The sequence below is a fragment of the Acipenser ruthenus genome, chromosome 3 (genome assembly GCF_902713425.1).
Source record: "Acipenser ruthenus chromosome 3, fAciRut3.2 maternal haplotype, whole genome shotgun sequence".
NCBI classification, from domain to species: domain Eukaryota; kingdom Metazoa; phylum Chordata; class Actinopteri; order Acipenseriformes; family Acipenseridae; genus Acipenser; species Acipenser ruthenus.
The window spans coordinates 32231700-32247342 of NC_081191.1; the positions used below are offsets into that span (position 1 = coordinate 32231700).

At 38.2% G+C, this 15643-nt stretch overlaps 1 protein-coding gene across 2 annotated transcripts in view; it reads right to left on the reverse strand.

The window, feature by feature from the left end:
* Positions 1-15643, reverse strand: part of adcy2b (adenylate cyclase 2b (brain)) — a 169753-nt gene that overhangs the window by 21088 nt on the left and 133022 nt on the right. For both annotated transcript variants that reach the window (XM_033993096.3, XM_033993098.3), the window contains exons 10-14: positions 12478-12654; positions 11013-11056; positions 8594-8674; positions 8274-8343; positions 48-145 (exon numbers count right to left, since the gene is read on the reverse strand). In XM_033993096.3, the coding sequence (XP_033848987.3) occupies positions 48-145; positions 8274-8343; positions 8594-8674; positions 11013-11056; positions 12478-12654 (470 nt within the window). The remainder of the gene's footprint in view (positions 1-47; positions 146-8273; positions 8344-8593; positions 8675-11012; positions 11057-12477; positions 12655-15643) is intronic.

The following is a 15643-nucleotide window of genomic DNA, read 5'->3' on the forward strand; positions in this document are numbered from 1 at the left end:
GCACACAAACACATAGGCAATAAGCTACGAAAGGTAGTCATACTTACTTTGGCAACACTAGAATCTGTACAATGAAGATGCAGAAAAATATCAAGCAAGCACAGGTGACATAATACTTAAAGGCTGGCAAGGTAGTTGCTCTGTACTGAGAAAAAAAATGGAAAATCAGTTACATGTCAAATCAGAGAGGAACAAAATGTAACAAGCATATCTTCAGTTACAGTCTATTTCTGCCATTAATAGACCTAGTGGTTGATTTTTCAACATATCCAGAATTGGGATACAATGGATTGTTATATCACAGGATTATATTAGATAATTTTATAAAACTGGAAAATCCTCCTTGGTTGTATCTGTATCCTCTCACCACTTTCGTGAATTGTCTCCATTCTCCATTCAACTTCCTCTGCTCCATGTCCCTTTGCTGAATTTGAATTACACCGTGTAACAATTTTTTTTTTTTTTTTTGGTTCCTGGGTAGTAAGTGTTATTTCCTAATTGCTTATGCCTCAAAAGTATAGAAAATGGCTATTATTCCCCACAAACTTTGCTTTTGTGACCAGGACAGTGATATTTTGAAATTTACCTATTTTCCAGAACATTCCAGATAGATTCAGTGCTGAGTAAACTTGGAGTAACTTCTAGAACTTTCTAGAACTTTCCAGTAATATAAATAGTAGTATAAATACAGGGGCCTTAAGCCCACCAGTTCAGTTTAGTTCCAGCTGCCTAAGTGGATACATATCTGCATTTTTCTGAGATGGCATCAAGGTCATAGGAGACTTCAAAATGGTGGCATTCCTGATGGGTCTCCAAGGCGGTTTTACCAAGTTTCCCTGCTATCTTTGCCTTTGGGACAGCAGGGACACCAAGGCGCACTACCACAGGCGGGACTGGCCACAGCGGACCGAGTTCTCTGTGGGGAGGAACAACGTCAAGTGGGAGCCACTGGTGGACCCCCGGAAGGTGCTGATGCCACCACTGCACATCAAATTGGGCCTTATGAAACAATTTGTCAGAGCTCTAGATAAGGAGTCGGCAGCCTTCAAGTACCTTCAAGACTTCTTCCCTAAGCTGTCAGAGGCAAAGGTCAAAGCCGGTGTCTTCGTCGGACCACAGATAAAGAAGATCCTGGAGTGCAATGAATTCCCCAAGAAGCTCACTAGTAAGGAGAAAGCGGCTTGGAACAGCTTTGTCGCAGTGGTTCGGGGCTTCCTGGGCAATCACAAGGCCGAAAACTATGTGGAGCTGGTTGAGACTCTGGTGAAGAACTACGGCACAATGGGCTGTAGGATGTCCATCAAAGTCCATATCCTTGATGCTCATCTTGATAAATTCAAGGAGAACATGGAAGCGTACTCGGAGGAGCAAGGCGAGCGCTTCCACCAGGATATACTGGACTTTGAACGCCGCTACCAAGGACAGTATAACGAGAACATGATGGGAGACTACATTTGGGGGCTGATTCGTGAAAGTGATTTACAGTATAATTGTAAATCTCGAAAAGCTACTCACTTCTAAATCTTTTGTAGTCATTTTTGTATTACTTTAGTATAAATACATGTTAATTTGGATTCATATGTTGTTTTTTTCTGACTTTATGTGAACGAAAAGACACAAATTCGCCCGTTTTCTCATTGGAAATAGGTAAATTTCAAAATATCACTGTCCTGGTCACAAAAGCAAAGTTTGTGGGGAATTATAGCCATTTTCTATACTTTTGAGGCATAAGCAAATTAGGAAATAACACTTACTACCCAGGAACAAAAATTGTGTTACATAGTGTTAGTCACAGGGATTTGATGTTGTTCTTGTATGCTACAGATACAATCACTTCAATAATGTGTAGAGATTTTTTAAATCAGTATTTGTATGCAGCAAATTAAATCACTTCATTTTTAAATGTCTGGGAGCCCCTCAGTTGGATATTTGTGAAGTATCTTTCAAAGTTTAAATGGTTAGAAGATGTAGAACAATCGACCATATACATAAACAACACTTAAGTGCTCACTTAGTGAGTCAATGGTTGTTTCTGCATTGAAAATTATAGGCTTAGAGTTTAGCCCTATTTTTGAACCACTGCCTCAGATAAATGCCTGTTTTAAGGTATTCATTATTACTCATGTTATTCTCTCTCCCCATGTAGCATTATTACTGCTTTGCAGTCAGGGCATTGTAATATGTTTTTGTGGAGTGAAAATTGGAACCCAGGAGTTACATGTGACTGGTGCAAAGGCAAATTCATAATTTATTTGGCTATAGGCCTTATTTATATATTTATTTAGCACCTTATCTGAGCATTGTGTTTCAGTAACTTCTGTTTTAACTGAGAATAAAATGCCTGTATTTTGTATTTATAAAACTAAAACTAATGTAGTATGTGAATGTTAATTTTGATACAATAATATGAATATATGATGGATGGTGTGGATGGCAAGTGCTTAAAGAACCAAGAGAGGTCATCGCCAAGCCGCTGGCAAAGATTTTTCATAAATCAATCAAGGCCAGGGATGAGGCAGAACCAGGGAAATACAGACCCATCCGCCTCACCTCCATAACATGTACAATCATGGAATCAGTTGTAAGAGGGGGAATTAGGGGAGGACATCGGCCTCATAGGAGACCGCAAATACAGATTTATAAAAGGGCACCCCTGTCTGACAAACCGCCTAGACTTTTCTGAAGATGTAACTGCACGGATGGGCACAAAAGGAGTGTATGACATCATATACTTAGACTTCCAAAAATACTTTGAGAAAGTGCTTAAAGGACAGAGCTGCAGCTGCTGGCTGAAAGAAGTGAATCTTTAGATTAGAACAAAGAAGAATCTGGGGGGAACATGATTGAAGTCTTTAAAATCTTAAAAGGAGTTGACAAAGTTAACCCTAACCAATACTTTAACCACAATACATAAACCAGGACCAGAGGACACAGTTGGAAACGAAGTGTAGACAGATTTAGGATAGAGGGATGGATGCACTTGTTCACACAAAACTGAATATTTCCATGACAAATCACCCAACAATTTTGGATTTAACACCTTACCCCACCTATTTATATCAAACTCGGTGTGTAGGGTTTTTTCAAGCAAAATAAATACATTTATGTTTTAATCAACTTTTTACCATTGTGTATCTTTATTGAAAATTGTACGATGAAAATGCAAGTAAACTTAACAACGTTTTTGACCTTTAGACATTGGGGTGAAACCCCAAAAATATAAATAAAATAAAAATTCAGTGTAAAGGTCAAGGTCTGCTTCTCATATAAAGTTACAGGATGGTAATTTTTTTTCATTTGCCTCCATTATAAAGAAATCTGAACATTCAGGTGACAAGTGATTCAATGACACTTTCAGTCAGTTTTTTTGAAATGTTGGATTTAAAGCCTGAATTGCCAAATCTCAACTTGTGGAAGCTGAAGTCAGACTTGGGCATTAATAATTGCATAGCATGTTCTCAAGGGGTATCCAGCATTTGTCATCCTGCTCTAGTGACGTATAGACTGCCTTTATTTCCCTCCTGTGTGCATGAACTTCATATAAAAAAGTAGAGAATTCTTCCGAGGGGTTTTTCAATCATTCCAATCCAATATGTATCTCCTTAGATGCAAGAAGAAAAAAAACCTTCCTCTCCTACAGTATAATATAATAATAATATCTTTTTTTTCTATATTTTTATATAGTGCCTTTCTTAGTGGCCCACCATCACAAAGCACTTTACAGAGGTAGACTGTGAACTGTGCATTATATGCAGAGTCACTTACAATAAGACATTGATTTAACATCTCATTCTCATCCGTAGGAGCACAAGTGTATGGAACAGTCTTCTTCCTCTGTTTGTGTTCCTCTGAGCCATCCCAGGAGATTCTAAGTTTCTAATGCACTAGTGCAGAGAGATCAAACTTGAAAGAGTTTGGACTGGAAGTACAAAAATCATGGTCAATGCTGAAAACCCAGAACAAAGGTTCAAGTCAGGATTGACTATTAAAGTGATTGTAGCTAAAGCCTGGCTATCCGACCCGAACCCAACAGGACCCGACTATACAGTATGTGTCAGGTTTGGGTCGGGTCGGGCGTATATTCTGTGTCAAGCACTCGGGCTCAGTCGGGCCTGGCCGGCTCAGTGTTTTATAAATAAATGCATTATTACATTTTAACATTTTTTTTCCTCTTGCAAATGCAAATGCCTCCTAAAATTACTTACAGTTTATCATGGATCTCACGTGAGCAAAGCGCAAAGCGTGCAGCGAGAGGAGTCTCTGCGTTCTCGTGTCTACTGGAGAATGTTTAGCAGTGGAAAGTTCTGTCTCTGGAAAGGGTAAATATTCTGTTTGGAAACATTTCGACGTTGTTGTTTTCCGCGATAGGAAAAGTTCAAGTGGATTTGTACAGTGCAAATCTTGCAAACTTTTATTTAAATATGACAAAAAGACAGGAAATTCATCTTTGTAGCGGCACACTGAAAAAGGATGTACTCGCCCTGTAGCAGGGCCAAGTCAGTCGTACATAACTTCATTTGTACAGACTGAAAAAACAGTGTGGAGAAAACTACAGGCTGGAAAACATCGTCCCAGATGTGTTGCAGTTTAGGGTTGATTTCTTTCGACCATTTTACGAAGCTTAGAGAGAACTTGAGGGAGACCAGCATCCTGCATTGAACCTGGTAATTCCGTGGTTTGAGAAACTTAAATGACATTGTTTTCACCAGTTTTGGCGTCCTCTATTGGAAACGTTGTTGTTAAAACTCTGGCATTGAGTTTAAAGTTTGGTGTGATATAATGACAAGTCATCGACATATAATTTGATCTTCAGCATTAACTTTGCTGTTTTTTAGCTAGGTTTATCCAAACATGATGCTATCGGTATCTGAGACTACGAAGTAAAATGTTCATCTAACTGGATGCTTCGCTGATGTTTTCTTTTTAATTTGCATTTTGACTCGAAATATGATTTCTGTATTTCAGTAGCATGTTTGATATTATTTATGGTGATATTGGGGTCGGGTCGGGTCAGGTATGAAAACGATTAACAGGGCTCGGGCTCGGGTCGGGTTCGGATTGGCCGTGGTCGGTCTGGTTTTATTTTTATACCCGAGCTGACCAAAATAATTCCACTTTCATTCATCTCAAATGTGCTTCAAACCAGATGTAAACTAATGAGCCTATTACTTAAGAAGCTTCAGTTTTACTTTTTTTGGAGTAAAAACTTAAGAAATGGCTATAAAAGGATCTGTATATGTAAGAATTACTATATTTTAATAGTATTAAAATATAACATCAAAATTGTATCTACTTATAATATATATGGATAAGTACTATAAATGGATCTTAGCATAATTAAGCCACATTATGCCAAAAAAACCCAAAAACATAATTAGGTGACGTGATGACACATTGCCTATTAATGACTTCACCAACTTCTTTTCTTGGAATTCTCTGTACTTCTTTTAAACTGCTGACTGACATTTTTAATTCAAATATTCCAAGCACTGAAAATGTCAGCCCGTTTTCAGTCTCACACAAGAAGCCAGAGAATCACTGACTGACTGACATGCTTTCGGCCAATAACAATATATATCCCATAATGCAATGCTCATGTGAAATGACTGAGGAAGTGCAAATTTAACAGATTACCTGAGATTAAGGCATGTAACCTGATATTTTCTTTAACCTAATGTACCAGACATCATGTTTTAAAAGTTCTTTCAAAACTGCATATTTGAGACTTATGTAGTTAATGGAAGTGCAAAACAAGTAAGATTTTTTTAATTAATGTGTTAACTACAGTCACTTTACAGGCCCATAATGTCTACACTCAGTTATACCCATTTCCCAGAACCAGCTTCAAGTCTCTTCCCTTACTAGTGCATCCGAAACTGTGATAATCTCCTGAAATATCTTAGATTAACCCAAAGATGAGGAATATATACTGGGCATCAAAAGAAATTTATCACTTATATTTGAGCATCAAAAGTAACTTATCACTTATATTTGGATAAAATTCACTAGATGTGATCGAAAAATAACAAACTCTGTTTTAGAGCCGGTGCAGTGACTTTTTATTGTGCTGATTAACAATTGACATCACAAAGATGCTGCAAAATGATCTGTCGATCTTGGGCAGGTGTTGTGACTCTTGGTCTCCCAGTTCGTGGCCTGTCATTGACAGAGTGTATCTGGTTATACCATCACCAGGTTTGAAATTGCTGTCTGTGAGCACCCAAGACGGCAGCCACAGTACGCTGCCCTAGTCCAGCCTCCAACATGCCGATTGCATGAAGGCGCTGCTCTCTTGACAGACTTATTGGCAAATTGTTTTTTTTTCTGTTATTTTCTTTATTGCTTTTATTCAAGCTTGCAATTCAACAGCTGAAATCACTCCATATCCAGTTTCCAATCAACTGTCTCGCTAATTAGGTGATTAATTGCGTGTCATGGTCAAGGATGAATGATCGAGTGATTAAAAAGAAATTAAAAACATTTTGTCAATGTACATCATTTATATACACTGTTTTTTTTATAATAAATGTGTTATAATAGTGCTAAGTTTCTTTTGATGCTCGGTATTGGAGAGAAAGTTTTGTTTCTTGCATCTAGGCAGATACTTACTGGATCGGTCATAATGATTGAAAACCTCTCTCTGAAGAATTAGGAGACATAGCAAATTCATGCACACAGTGGGGAAATAAGGCCAGTATTAATGGCTAAAGAAGGATGAGACATGCTGGATACCCCTTGAGAACATGCTCCAGTATGCAGTGTTCAATGCCCAGGTCTCACTTTAGCTTCCACAAGAGGATACAAGTTGCAAAATCCAACATATCAAAAAGACTGAGAGGAAGGCGTCACTGACTGACTTTTATTGCAGCTATTTAAAGAATGTGTCACCTGACTTTTTAGACTTCTTCTTCGATATGGGGCGGGTGGTACTGTTTAATTTTACAGCAAATTGAAAATGTTACCTTCCTGTAACTGTATATGAGAAGCAGACACATTGACCTGATTCCATTTTTCTTTTTTCAGATTTGCATTTATCCCAATTAAGGCCCTGTGTAAATCGTGATTTTACAGGTTGCACGGATATTGTGAAATTAGCCCAATACCTAAATTTTTACAATATTCTTAAGAAATAAAAATACATTATTTCATAATTATTATTTGTATTTCATACTAATTAACAAAACTGTACAGCTCTGCTGTGTGCCTGTGTGTACTATTCGCAACGCACATAGTGCTGTGCAGTGATTATGTCATGTGACTATATGCAATCTAGATGGGACATTAAAATACTACACAGTGTAAACAAGAAAATGGATATCTCTAAAAAGGCTGAAAATATGTCTGCAGCAGATCATGTAAAGCAGTATGCAGCTGGAGTTTTACACAGCGATGGAGGTAAGCTCTTCTGTACGTCCTGCAACATTACTGTAGATCACTACCGAGAATCGGCTGTTGACAGACATTTAGATTAAAGTATTCACCAAAAGAGAAAGGCGGAAATCCAGAGCAGTACTAGGACTGCTTTACTTGCAAAGAAAAAAAAAACAGTGACTTCCATGTTCCAAAAGTCCACTGAAAACCGTGAAGCACGAAAATTAAACTTTGACCTGACAGAAGCATTTGTTTGCACAAATATCCCTCTTGAAAAATTGGACAGCCAAAAGTTATGTGAATTCTTCAGACTGAGCGTAGCAAATGGTGGAGTGATTCCTTCATCAGCCCAGCTGAGACATGAATACTTACCTAAAGTTACAGAGTATCACAAGCAGGAGATTATGGAATTGGTAAAACAGTCTGGTTGCTTGTCAGTGGTCACACTGACGAGTCGACTGATGCACAAGATCAGTATGGGTTACACATTGTATTTGTTTTGCAAGACCTAAATGTTGTCCTTGCAGATACACTTTACCTACAGGCTGTTAATTACAACACTGTTTCACAAGCTATTGTAAAGTGCTTGAATAACTTAGATGTCGATTTTAATGTTGAGTGCATTTATCTCTATGTTTGATGTTTAAAAAAATAATAATAACCTGTACACATAATTTATAAAATAGTTCCGTACACATTCCGCGAAATACGATTCTTTACCCGTGACACTGCCATGAATTTTAAAGAAAATTTCTGCGATTTTCACAGGACCTTAATCACAATGTCAAAGGTCAAAACTTTGTTAAGGGGTAACTTTTTTGTTTCACTAAACATTATTGGAATCCTCAATAAGATGAAACACTCTTGTTTTTTGAGTAAACTATGTTTGCACCAATGCTTACCTCCTTCTCTAAGGTTTTATTATGAAAGAACAGAGAAATCCTCTGAATGTCTTCAGACTTCAACCACTGTCTAAAAACAAAATATTCGCAGTTACAAGGATTCCCAACGCTTCACAAACAATATAACAACATACCAACGCAGGTGCAGTCTATATTTAAAATGTTAAGTTATGTAAAAAAAAATATATAAAAATTAGATTAAATGCATATTAGCTGTGAAGGAAGTAATTAAAATAGCAATTTCTCCAAAATACATTGGATACTTCAGAACTCAAGATTGGTGTAATTGCTTACAGAAACCAAATTATGCCACCACATACTTTTGGGAGTTTATTCCATCAATAGTTCGAATCATTCGCTCATTCAGCTCCTCCTCAAACCTCTTTTTCTGTGATTTTGTTCTGTGAAAAACAAGGGGTAATTGACACTGATTCAAAATGATGACCAAAGAATAAGAATTGTGAAAGAAAATCTCATCTATGGAATGTGTACAAAGAACATAAACCACATCAATTGAGTTCCTTTGTTTATTTCATCAAAGAGCAGGTGCCCTATTACCTGGCTACACTGCCTAATGAGCCTCAGTGTGGGCCTACTGCACCTGCACCTGTCCCACTGGAAGCTACTAGTTACAGGTGCTCCTTTCCATAGGGATCTGCAGCTAAATGGGAATGATACAGTTCCATGGTGGACAATATGCCATTTTGCCTTAGTACATTCAAAATACATTGTAGTAAATGTTAGATTACCCAGAGATGAAACCATCAACTGCAGGTCAAGGTGCTGAGATGTATATGACTTACCCCTTTAAGAGACACTTGACATTCTTTGAAAAACAAAAGCAATTGCAATACTTTGTTTCATTTTGAAAAAACAAAGTAATTTTACTTTTCATGGGAAGACTGTAAATATATATATATATATATATATATATATATATATATATATATATATATATATATATATATATATATATATATACTGATGCACAGTGAAAATACAACAATAAGTTTTACATCAGTAGCTCATTGGGCACATACATAATGTTATTTACATTTTAAACAGTGAACAGATAGGTTTGTTGATTGTTTGAGTAGTATTGTTCCTTGGGATAGCAAAATACTGAGCTCAAGTCATGTGATTTCATAAAAACACCAGGTGCTCAGTGTTTGGTACTTGAGTTGAGTTACAATTGCCAAAATGAGTTGATTAAGAATCTGTATAAATAGCTATTCGAAAAGACATGATTTTAATTAACACAGGAACAACGCCTGGTTGCTATCGGTATGACTGAAGGCGTCCTGTCTGTGAGGGAAGCTGCCCGGAGAATGAGATCTTCAACAATCAGCAGACTAGTCCAGAGAAACCAGGAAACCGGCTCTGTGAGGGACATGATGATATGGTGGAGGAATCTCCTTTAACACAAGAATGCCTTTGGTGCAGATTGAGGGCAGCCTTACTGCTCATCTGCAACAGTTTTTCCGTTCCTGCAAGTCAATCCAGAAGTGTCGACTTTCCAGCAGGACAATGCAAGACCACACAGTATTAGGATTACAATTGCACAACTTCAAGAAAACAATGTCGAGGTCTTGCCATGGCCAGCTTTTTCTCCTGACCTGAGAAGGTTGACCAGTCAACCTTCGCCAGCTGGCTGCAGCTGCACAGGAAGAGTGACGGAACATCCCACAGCAGTCTAACCAGAGGCTGATCAGGTCTGCGCGTCTACGCTGCCAGGATTGTGTTAATGCTCAGGGAGGTCATACCCGATACTAACTTTATAATGTTTTCATTTTGACAGTGTGTCACATTTCACAATGAAAACGTATCATGATTCTTTGATCTGTAATTTTGTTCACATTTTCTGTGATTTGGTTTGACATCTATGTTTAAAATATCTGATTAAATCCATTAGACATGAGTGTTGCGTTTCTTTTGTGCATCAGTATATATCTTTTTTTTTAATTTTAGAGTGACCAATTATTATTTTTATTTAATTTTCCTACAATTTGGAATGTCCAATTATGTTTTTTCTCCTCACCACAGCGAGTCCCCACACAACACGGACGTTCTGAGGGAGTGTGAGCCAAAGCCAGAATCGCTTTTATGCCAAGCAATCCAGAGCAGAGGTGGACGGGCTACCGATTCCGGAGAACAGAGATCAGCCCGGCTTTTTATCCACTCTGAATGTACTTTCAGTGGGGTTCACTGTCGTGCGATGTGGAGAAGGAGTCCCTGTCGGTTTCCCATCCCCCACCCCAGGAGCATCAGAGCCAACGTGTCGCCCCCCCTCGGGGTCCCCAGTAAAGTTTGGCTTCTTTGCACAGCCTGGACGCAGACCGGCGCCATCCAAGCTGTATGACTCATCCTGCACTCCCAGCGGCAGCACTTCAACTGGATGAGCCACTTGGGGAACCCTTGTAAATATAAAATATTGAACCAGACAGGCCGCTGGCAAGTAAACACTGGGGACTGAATTCCAAAAATATCCCCACACAGAGAGGAGCGGAGAATAATTTATAGGGCCAGACCTTTTTGTGCCAAGAGATTTTTGAAAAGCTTTTTAAAAGGCAATTATAGCAGAAAGTCTTAAATTCATCCCTGATTATAATATCCGTCATTCAGGTAATATTAAGTTACAAATGGAGTATCTGGTGACTCCAGTCATTAACAGCAGTTTTGTAGGGGCAAGAGAAACACTCAACAGCATTATGTTTAAAAATACATAATGTTTTTACTAACCTTTCTGAACGCCTCTGAAAATGGTACTGTCCCATCGGTACATCCTAAAATAAGGATGAACAATTTTCTTTTCAGTCAGCACAAATACATGTGTGAAAAGAGTTTGTTAAACCAACATAGAGCCACGTTGCATTTAATACATTACAATTTTTAGGCTTGGCATAAATTTGGTCCTACTGGAGTGTGTGTACCCGCAGTGTTAACTGACATACAGTAAGTTATAATTGACTGTTGGGAGGCAGTCTGACTGCAACTCTCAGGTGAAGCTGAAGAAGTGCAGTGGAGGAGGGGACAAGTAATTTTGCTGAACTGAATAGACTTGTTTCAATAAATAACTGATAAGCGGTAGTCTAACTTAACTTTATCTGTGCCTGTCCTATTAATTATTTAATTGAATTACTGTATTTAACGATATACAGGACTGGTCCCTTGATGCATTTTATGTTGTTTAAAGTTATGCCAGTACATTTAAAGAGCGCACACGTAAAATGATCAAAGTCACTTCCGTGTCTAAACTGAGATAATGCTGGATTAGTATCAATCCTGAAACGTTTGTTTGAAAAAGCATGCTTTAAATAATAGGGCCTTGTACCTCAAAATCACATACATGATATTTATTTATTTTATATTTGTAAACTTATTATCAGTGTCCAAGGGAGATCATGGATTAAAGGAACAGACGCTGGGACGAACTATTTGATAAAGGGTTAGATTTCCCTTTTCAAAAAAGTATAATAAAATTCTGGACGCAAATACTAAGCATTATAAAATACTGTACCCTTAATATTCACTGTACAAATACAGTAATATTTAAGTGTATTTTTGAAAGGGTTTAATAAATAATATTTTACATGATATGTCCAGGTGAGGAAAATGTGTTTTAGCTTTGCTGAGGAATTAATACGAGTTTACAATAAATTCCATGAAGAAAAGTCAAATTCTTTGATCCTTTGATGAATTCTTATACGTTTTATGATCGAGCGTTTGAAGTTATGGTAGATTCCTTACTAGTCATATGCAACAGATAATGTGCTGAATCAGCACCTGAAACTTTAGTCCATGGTTTTTCAGTGCCGTTTTGTAAATTTAAATAATAAAAATGCCAGGAGAGACGTTTTTTTTTATTTTTATAAACAGCATGAGCACCTTTTACTTAACGTGAAGATTAATGGCAAAACTGTCCAGTTATTCTTATTTATTTCTTAGCAGACGCCCTTATCCAGCGACTTACAATTTTTATAAGATATAACATATTTTTTTTACATACAATTACCCATTTATACAGTTGGGTTTTTACAGGAGCAATCTAGGTAAAGTACCTTGCTCAAGGGTACAGCAGCAGTGTCCCCCACCTGGGATTGAACCAACGAACCTCCAGTCAAGAGTCCAGAGCCCTAACCACTACTCCACACTGCTATATATGGCAGTGTGGAGTAGCCCCCCCCCCCCCAATGAAAAGCCTTACAGTGGTGTTGATCTTGCCGTTCTCTGTTGTCATGCTGTCTCGGTGGTGTAAGTGGGCGAATGGTTTGGCTGCTCCCCAGGACTCCAGGTACCGAGTCATCCGTACAGAGGCTCTCATCTTGGCTCCATCTATACCGTGTCTTGGCCTATAGTGGTGCTGGGGGCTCCGTCTCTCAACCTGCAAATCACAGCAAAAAGATAATGTTAAAAACATTGCTCTATATATACAGTAACATTCTGACATCTTATGAGTCATGATGGCCCACGCAAAAATCTGAATTTGAAACGCATCAAAACACTGGTGTAATTGTATACAGTACAGTAAAACTAGCTAGGGTGCACTGTATGCTGTAGTTATTGACTTTTGTAAGACACTCAAAACAAGTCTTGTGGGTCTACTTGTTTATTTACACCTTGGAATCTGATCTTATCAAATCCCAGAACCAATGCACCTGCATGGGGTTAGGACTGGCTTTCTTTATATGAGACATTAAACTTCAAAGAAGAGTAAGGGTGATAATACCAAGGTAATGGCTAAATCTGCTGTGCTAAAGAGCAAGACTCCATTTGTATAGCTTTACTTTACTCATCTCAGCCAACTACTGTACTAGAGAGTCTCTATTACATGGAATTTAAAATAATACTATGAATTCTGTCAATACGGTTCAGGGTAATAATGGAGAACAATGGGATGGGATACGTCTGCAATGTGTGAGAGGGGTAGGTCACCATCCCTCAATGATTAACATCTCTTGATATTTCGGGAAGTTTGGGATGAAAATCTGCAGCAAAGTCTTCTCTGAAGAGACCAATAAAGTTGGCACTTTTAAGATTCCGTGAAACACCAGTAATTTGAAGCTCCTGCCAACGGAGAGTCTAGGCCTGATTACAGGCCTATGTATTAACTGCAGAGTGTTGAAAACTGCATCTGCATCTGAATGTGGGCCGGAGTATTTAAATTAAGTGAATGCAGCACACATCAGAATAGTGTAAGCTCTGTATTTGGCTGAAGGGGGAATTGTGTGGCTGTTGCTTGAAATCCTGGCACCCTGTCCAATACCTGTTTCACACACAAATGCAGCTACTGAGCCTTCTCAGAATCTTTAAAATACCCATTCACACGGCACGAAATTGCGTAATCTATGCCATCATAATGCCGTCATAACCCTTTCACACAGACGAAGGGATCATGACAGTCAACAGATCATTCTCATGGCTACAGAAACTTCACTTCAACACCCTGCAACGCAAATGCATTATATTGCATACTGCGTATCATTTCAAACAACTATGAAGGTTTTAATAGGGGCACCTTTTAATATTTTAAACACTCTTATTTAATTTACAACTATGTATTACTTTTCATTACCATTGTTAAACTATCTCAATTACTCTACATCATGAATATCAGACGATGATAAAACGTGCAAAAAGATAAATTCTAGCTATACGTTCCTTGAACAAAACTGTTTGCTTTCCTCTCCCTGTAAGGAAGATGTAGTCACTACAGTGCTGTACACGCAACTTGTTTCAGAAAATAGATACATTCTGCCTGGAGACACACTCTTTTTAAGATTAGCAAATAAAAAAAGGCAGAATTAGCAAGAACCACTGAGCTCTATTGAATGCAGGCAGTACTAGCAACATGTTTTATAGTTCCATAGAGATTACAATAAAATATACAATTTAGTTAATAAATTAAGCCACACAAATGCAGGCACTGAGTGAGAGAAGTCACATTTTTTCCCCCAAAGGCATTAAATATGTATATAAAGTATAGTATTAATGTATGCATTCTTGGTAATAAACAAGATATCTCATTAAAGGCCATGACATACAGCATTTTTGCCACATTTGCCCATGACAAAAATACCGTATGCCATGGCTTTTCATGATTTGTCTCTGTCTGGAGAACACAATCAAACAAGCACACCTCTTTATAGCCCAGTCACATCATTTACGCCAAGTCCTAAGTGGTGCAAAGTAAAGCATGTGCAAGTAAGGGAGCGATTAGAGGCTCACCTTAGTACATATTATTATGCACAGGCGCTTCCTTTCTGCATATGTAATCAGGAGCATCTCAGAGGTTAATGAGATTCTAAGAAGCTATCTGCATATTCCCTGGAACATCTTGCTGTGGAGCCATAAAGTTGCCCTTACGAATTTGTGCATGCACATTTTTTCAAGATGCATGCACAATTTTGCGCATGGACAACTCTTAGACAACTCTTGTGGTAAGATACTAGAGGGCAAATGTTTTTGCGCTGATAACTTGATTTATGACTTTAATTATCTTCTGAAATTCAGTATAAGCTGCTTTATTAATAGTCCAAAAAATATTTAATGGGAATAGAGAGTGAAATTGAAACCAGAGTAAGCAACATGACAGGCATAATAAAACTTAATATATTGAAGCATAAGAAATTTCTAACATACTGTAACAAGCTATCGTTCCATATGGGTAATGAGGGAAGCTAGGTTTGGGATAGTCTGTTGGCTAGGGCGGTTGTATAGAGATACACCAATATGTGTCTCTGTGGCAATTTCGTGGCAGACCATGGGTGTTTTGGCAGGTTGTCATTTAGGATGTGATAGGAGGGTGACCCCCAAGTGGGCGGGAAAAGAAGGGGATATTTAGTGAGGGAGCCCGGAGTTAGTGGGCACAGTTAGCTAGGTATGTTCAAGCTGGTACGCTGGTAAACAAAAGGCGGCAAAATAAAATAGTTTTGCTTGAATCTTTCCTTTCGACCAACAACGAAAATGCTACAATACCACTTAAATATCGTATTACTTCAATTTGGCGCCGCTGCGTTTATTTTAAATTGATCAAAATGACTGCGGCCCTTAAACGAGGGCGGCAATTATATGAGGGTGGACTTTATTAATAATACTATGCTTTACAAACGCTGCAATATTTTATTACATGATTTAAGGCATTTTAGAAACGGCGCCATGAGAGGCTCCAATCTGCAGCACTATACTCTTGAGTGTTTTGGGGGCTTGAATACAGTACATTTACTGACAGTTAATGAGAGCCTATTAGGTGGGAGTTGGGAGGTCAGGGGAGTACTGTACCAGCGAATCAGGAGTGTGTATTGGTTGTATGGGGCGGGACAAGAAGAGGAGGGAGAACGGTACTTGAGTGTGAAGCAGTTGTTTTTCTTAAC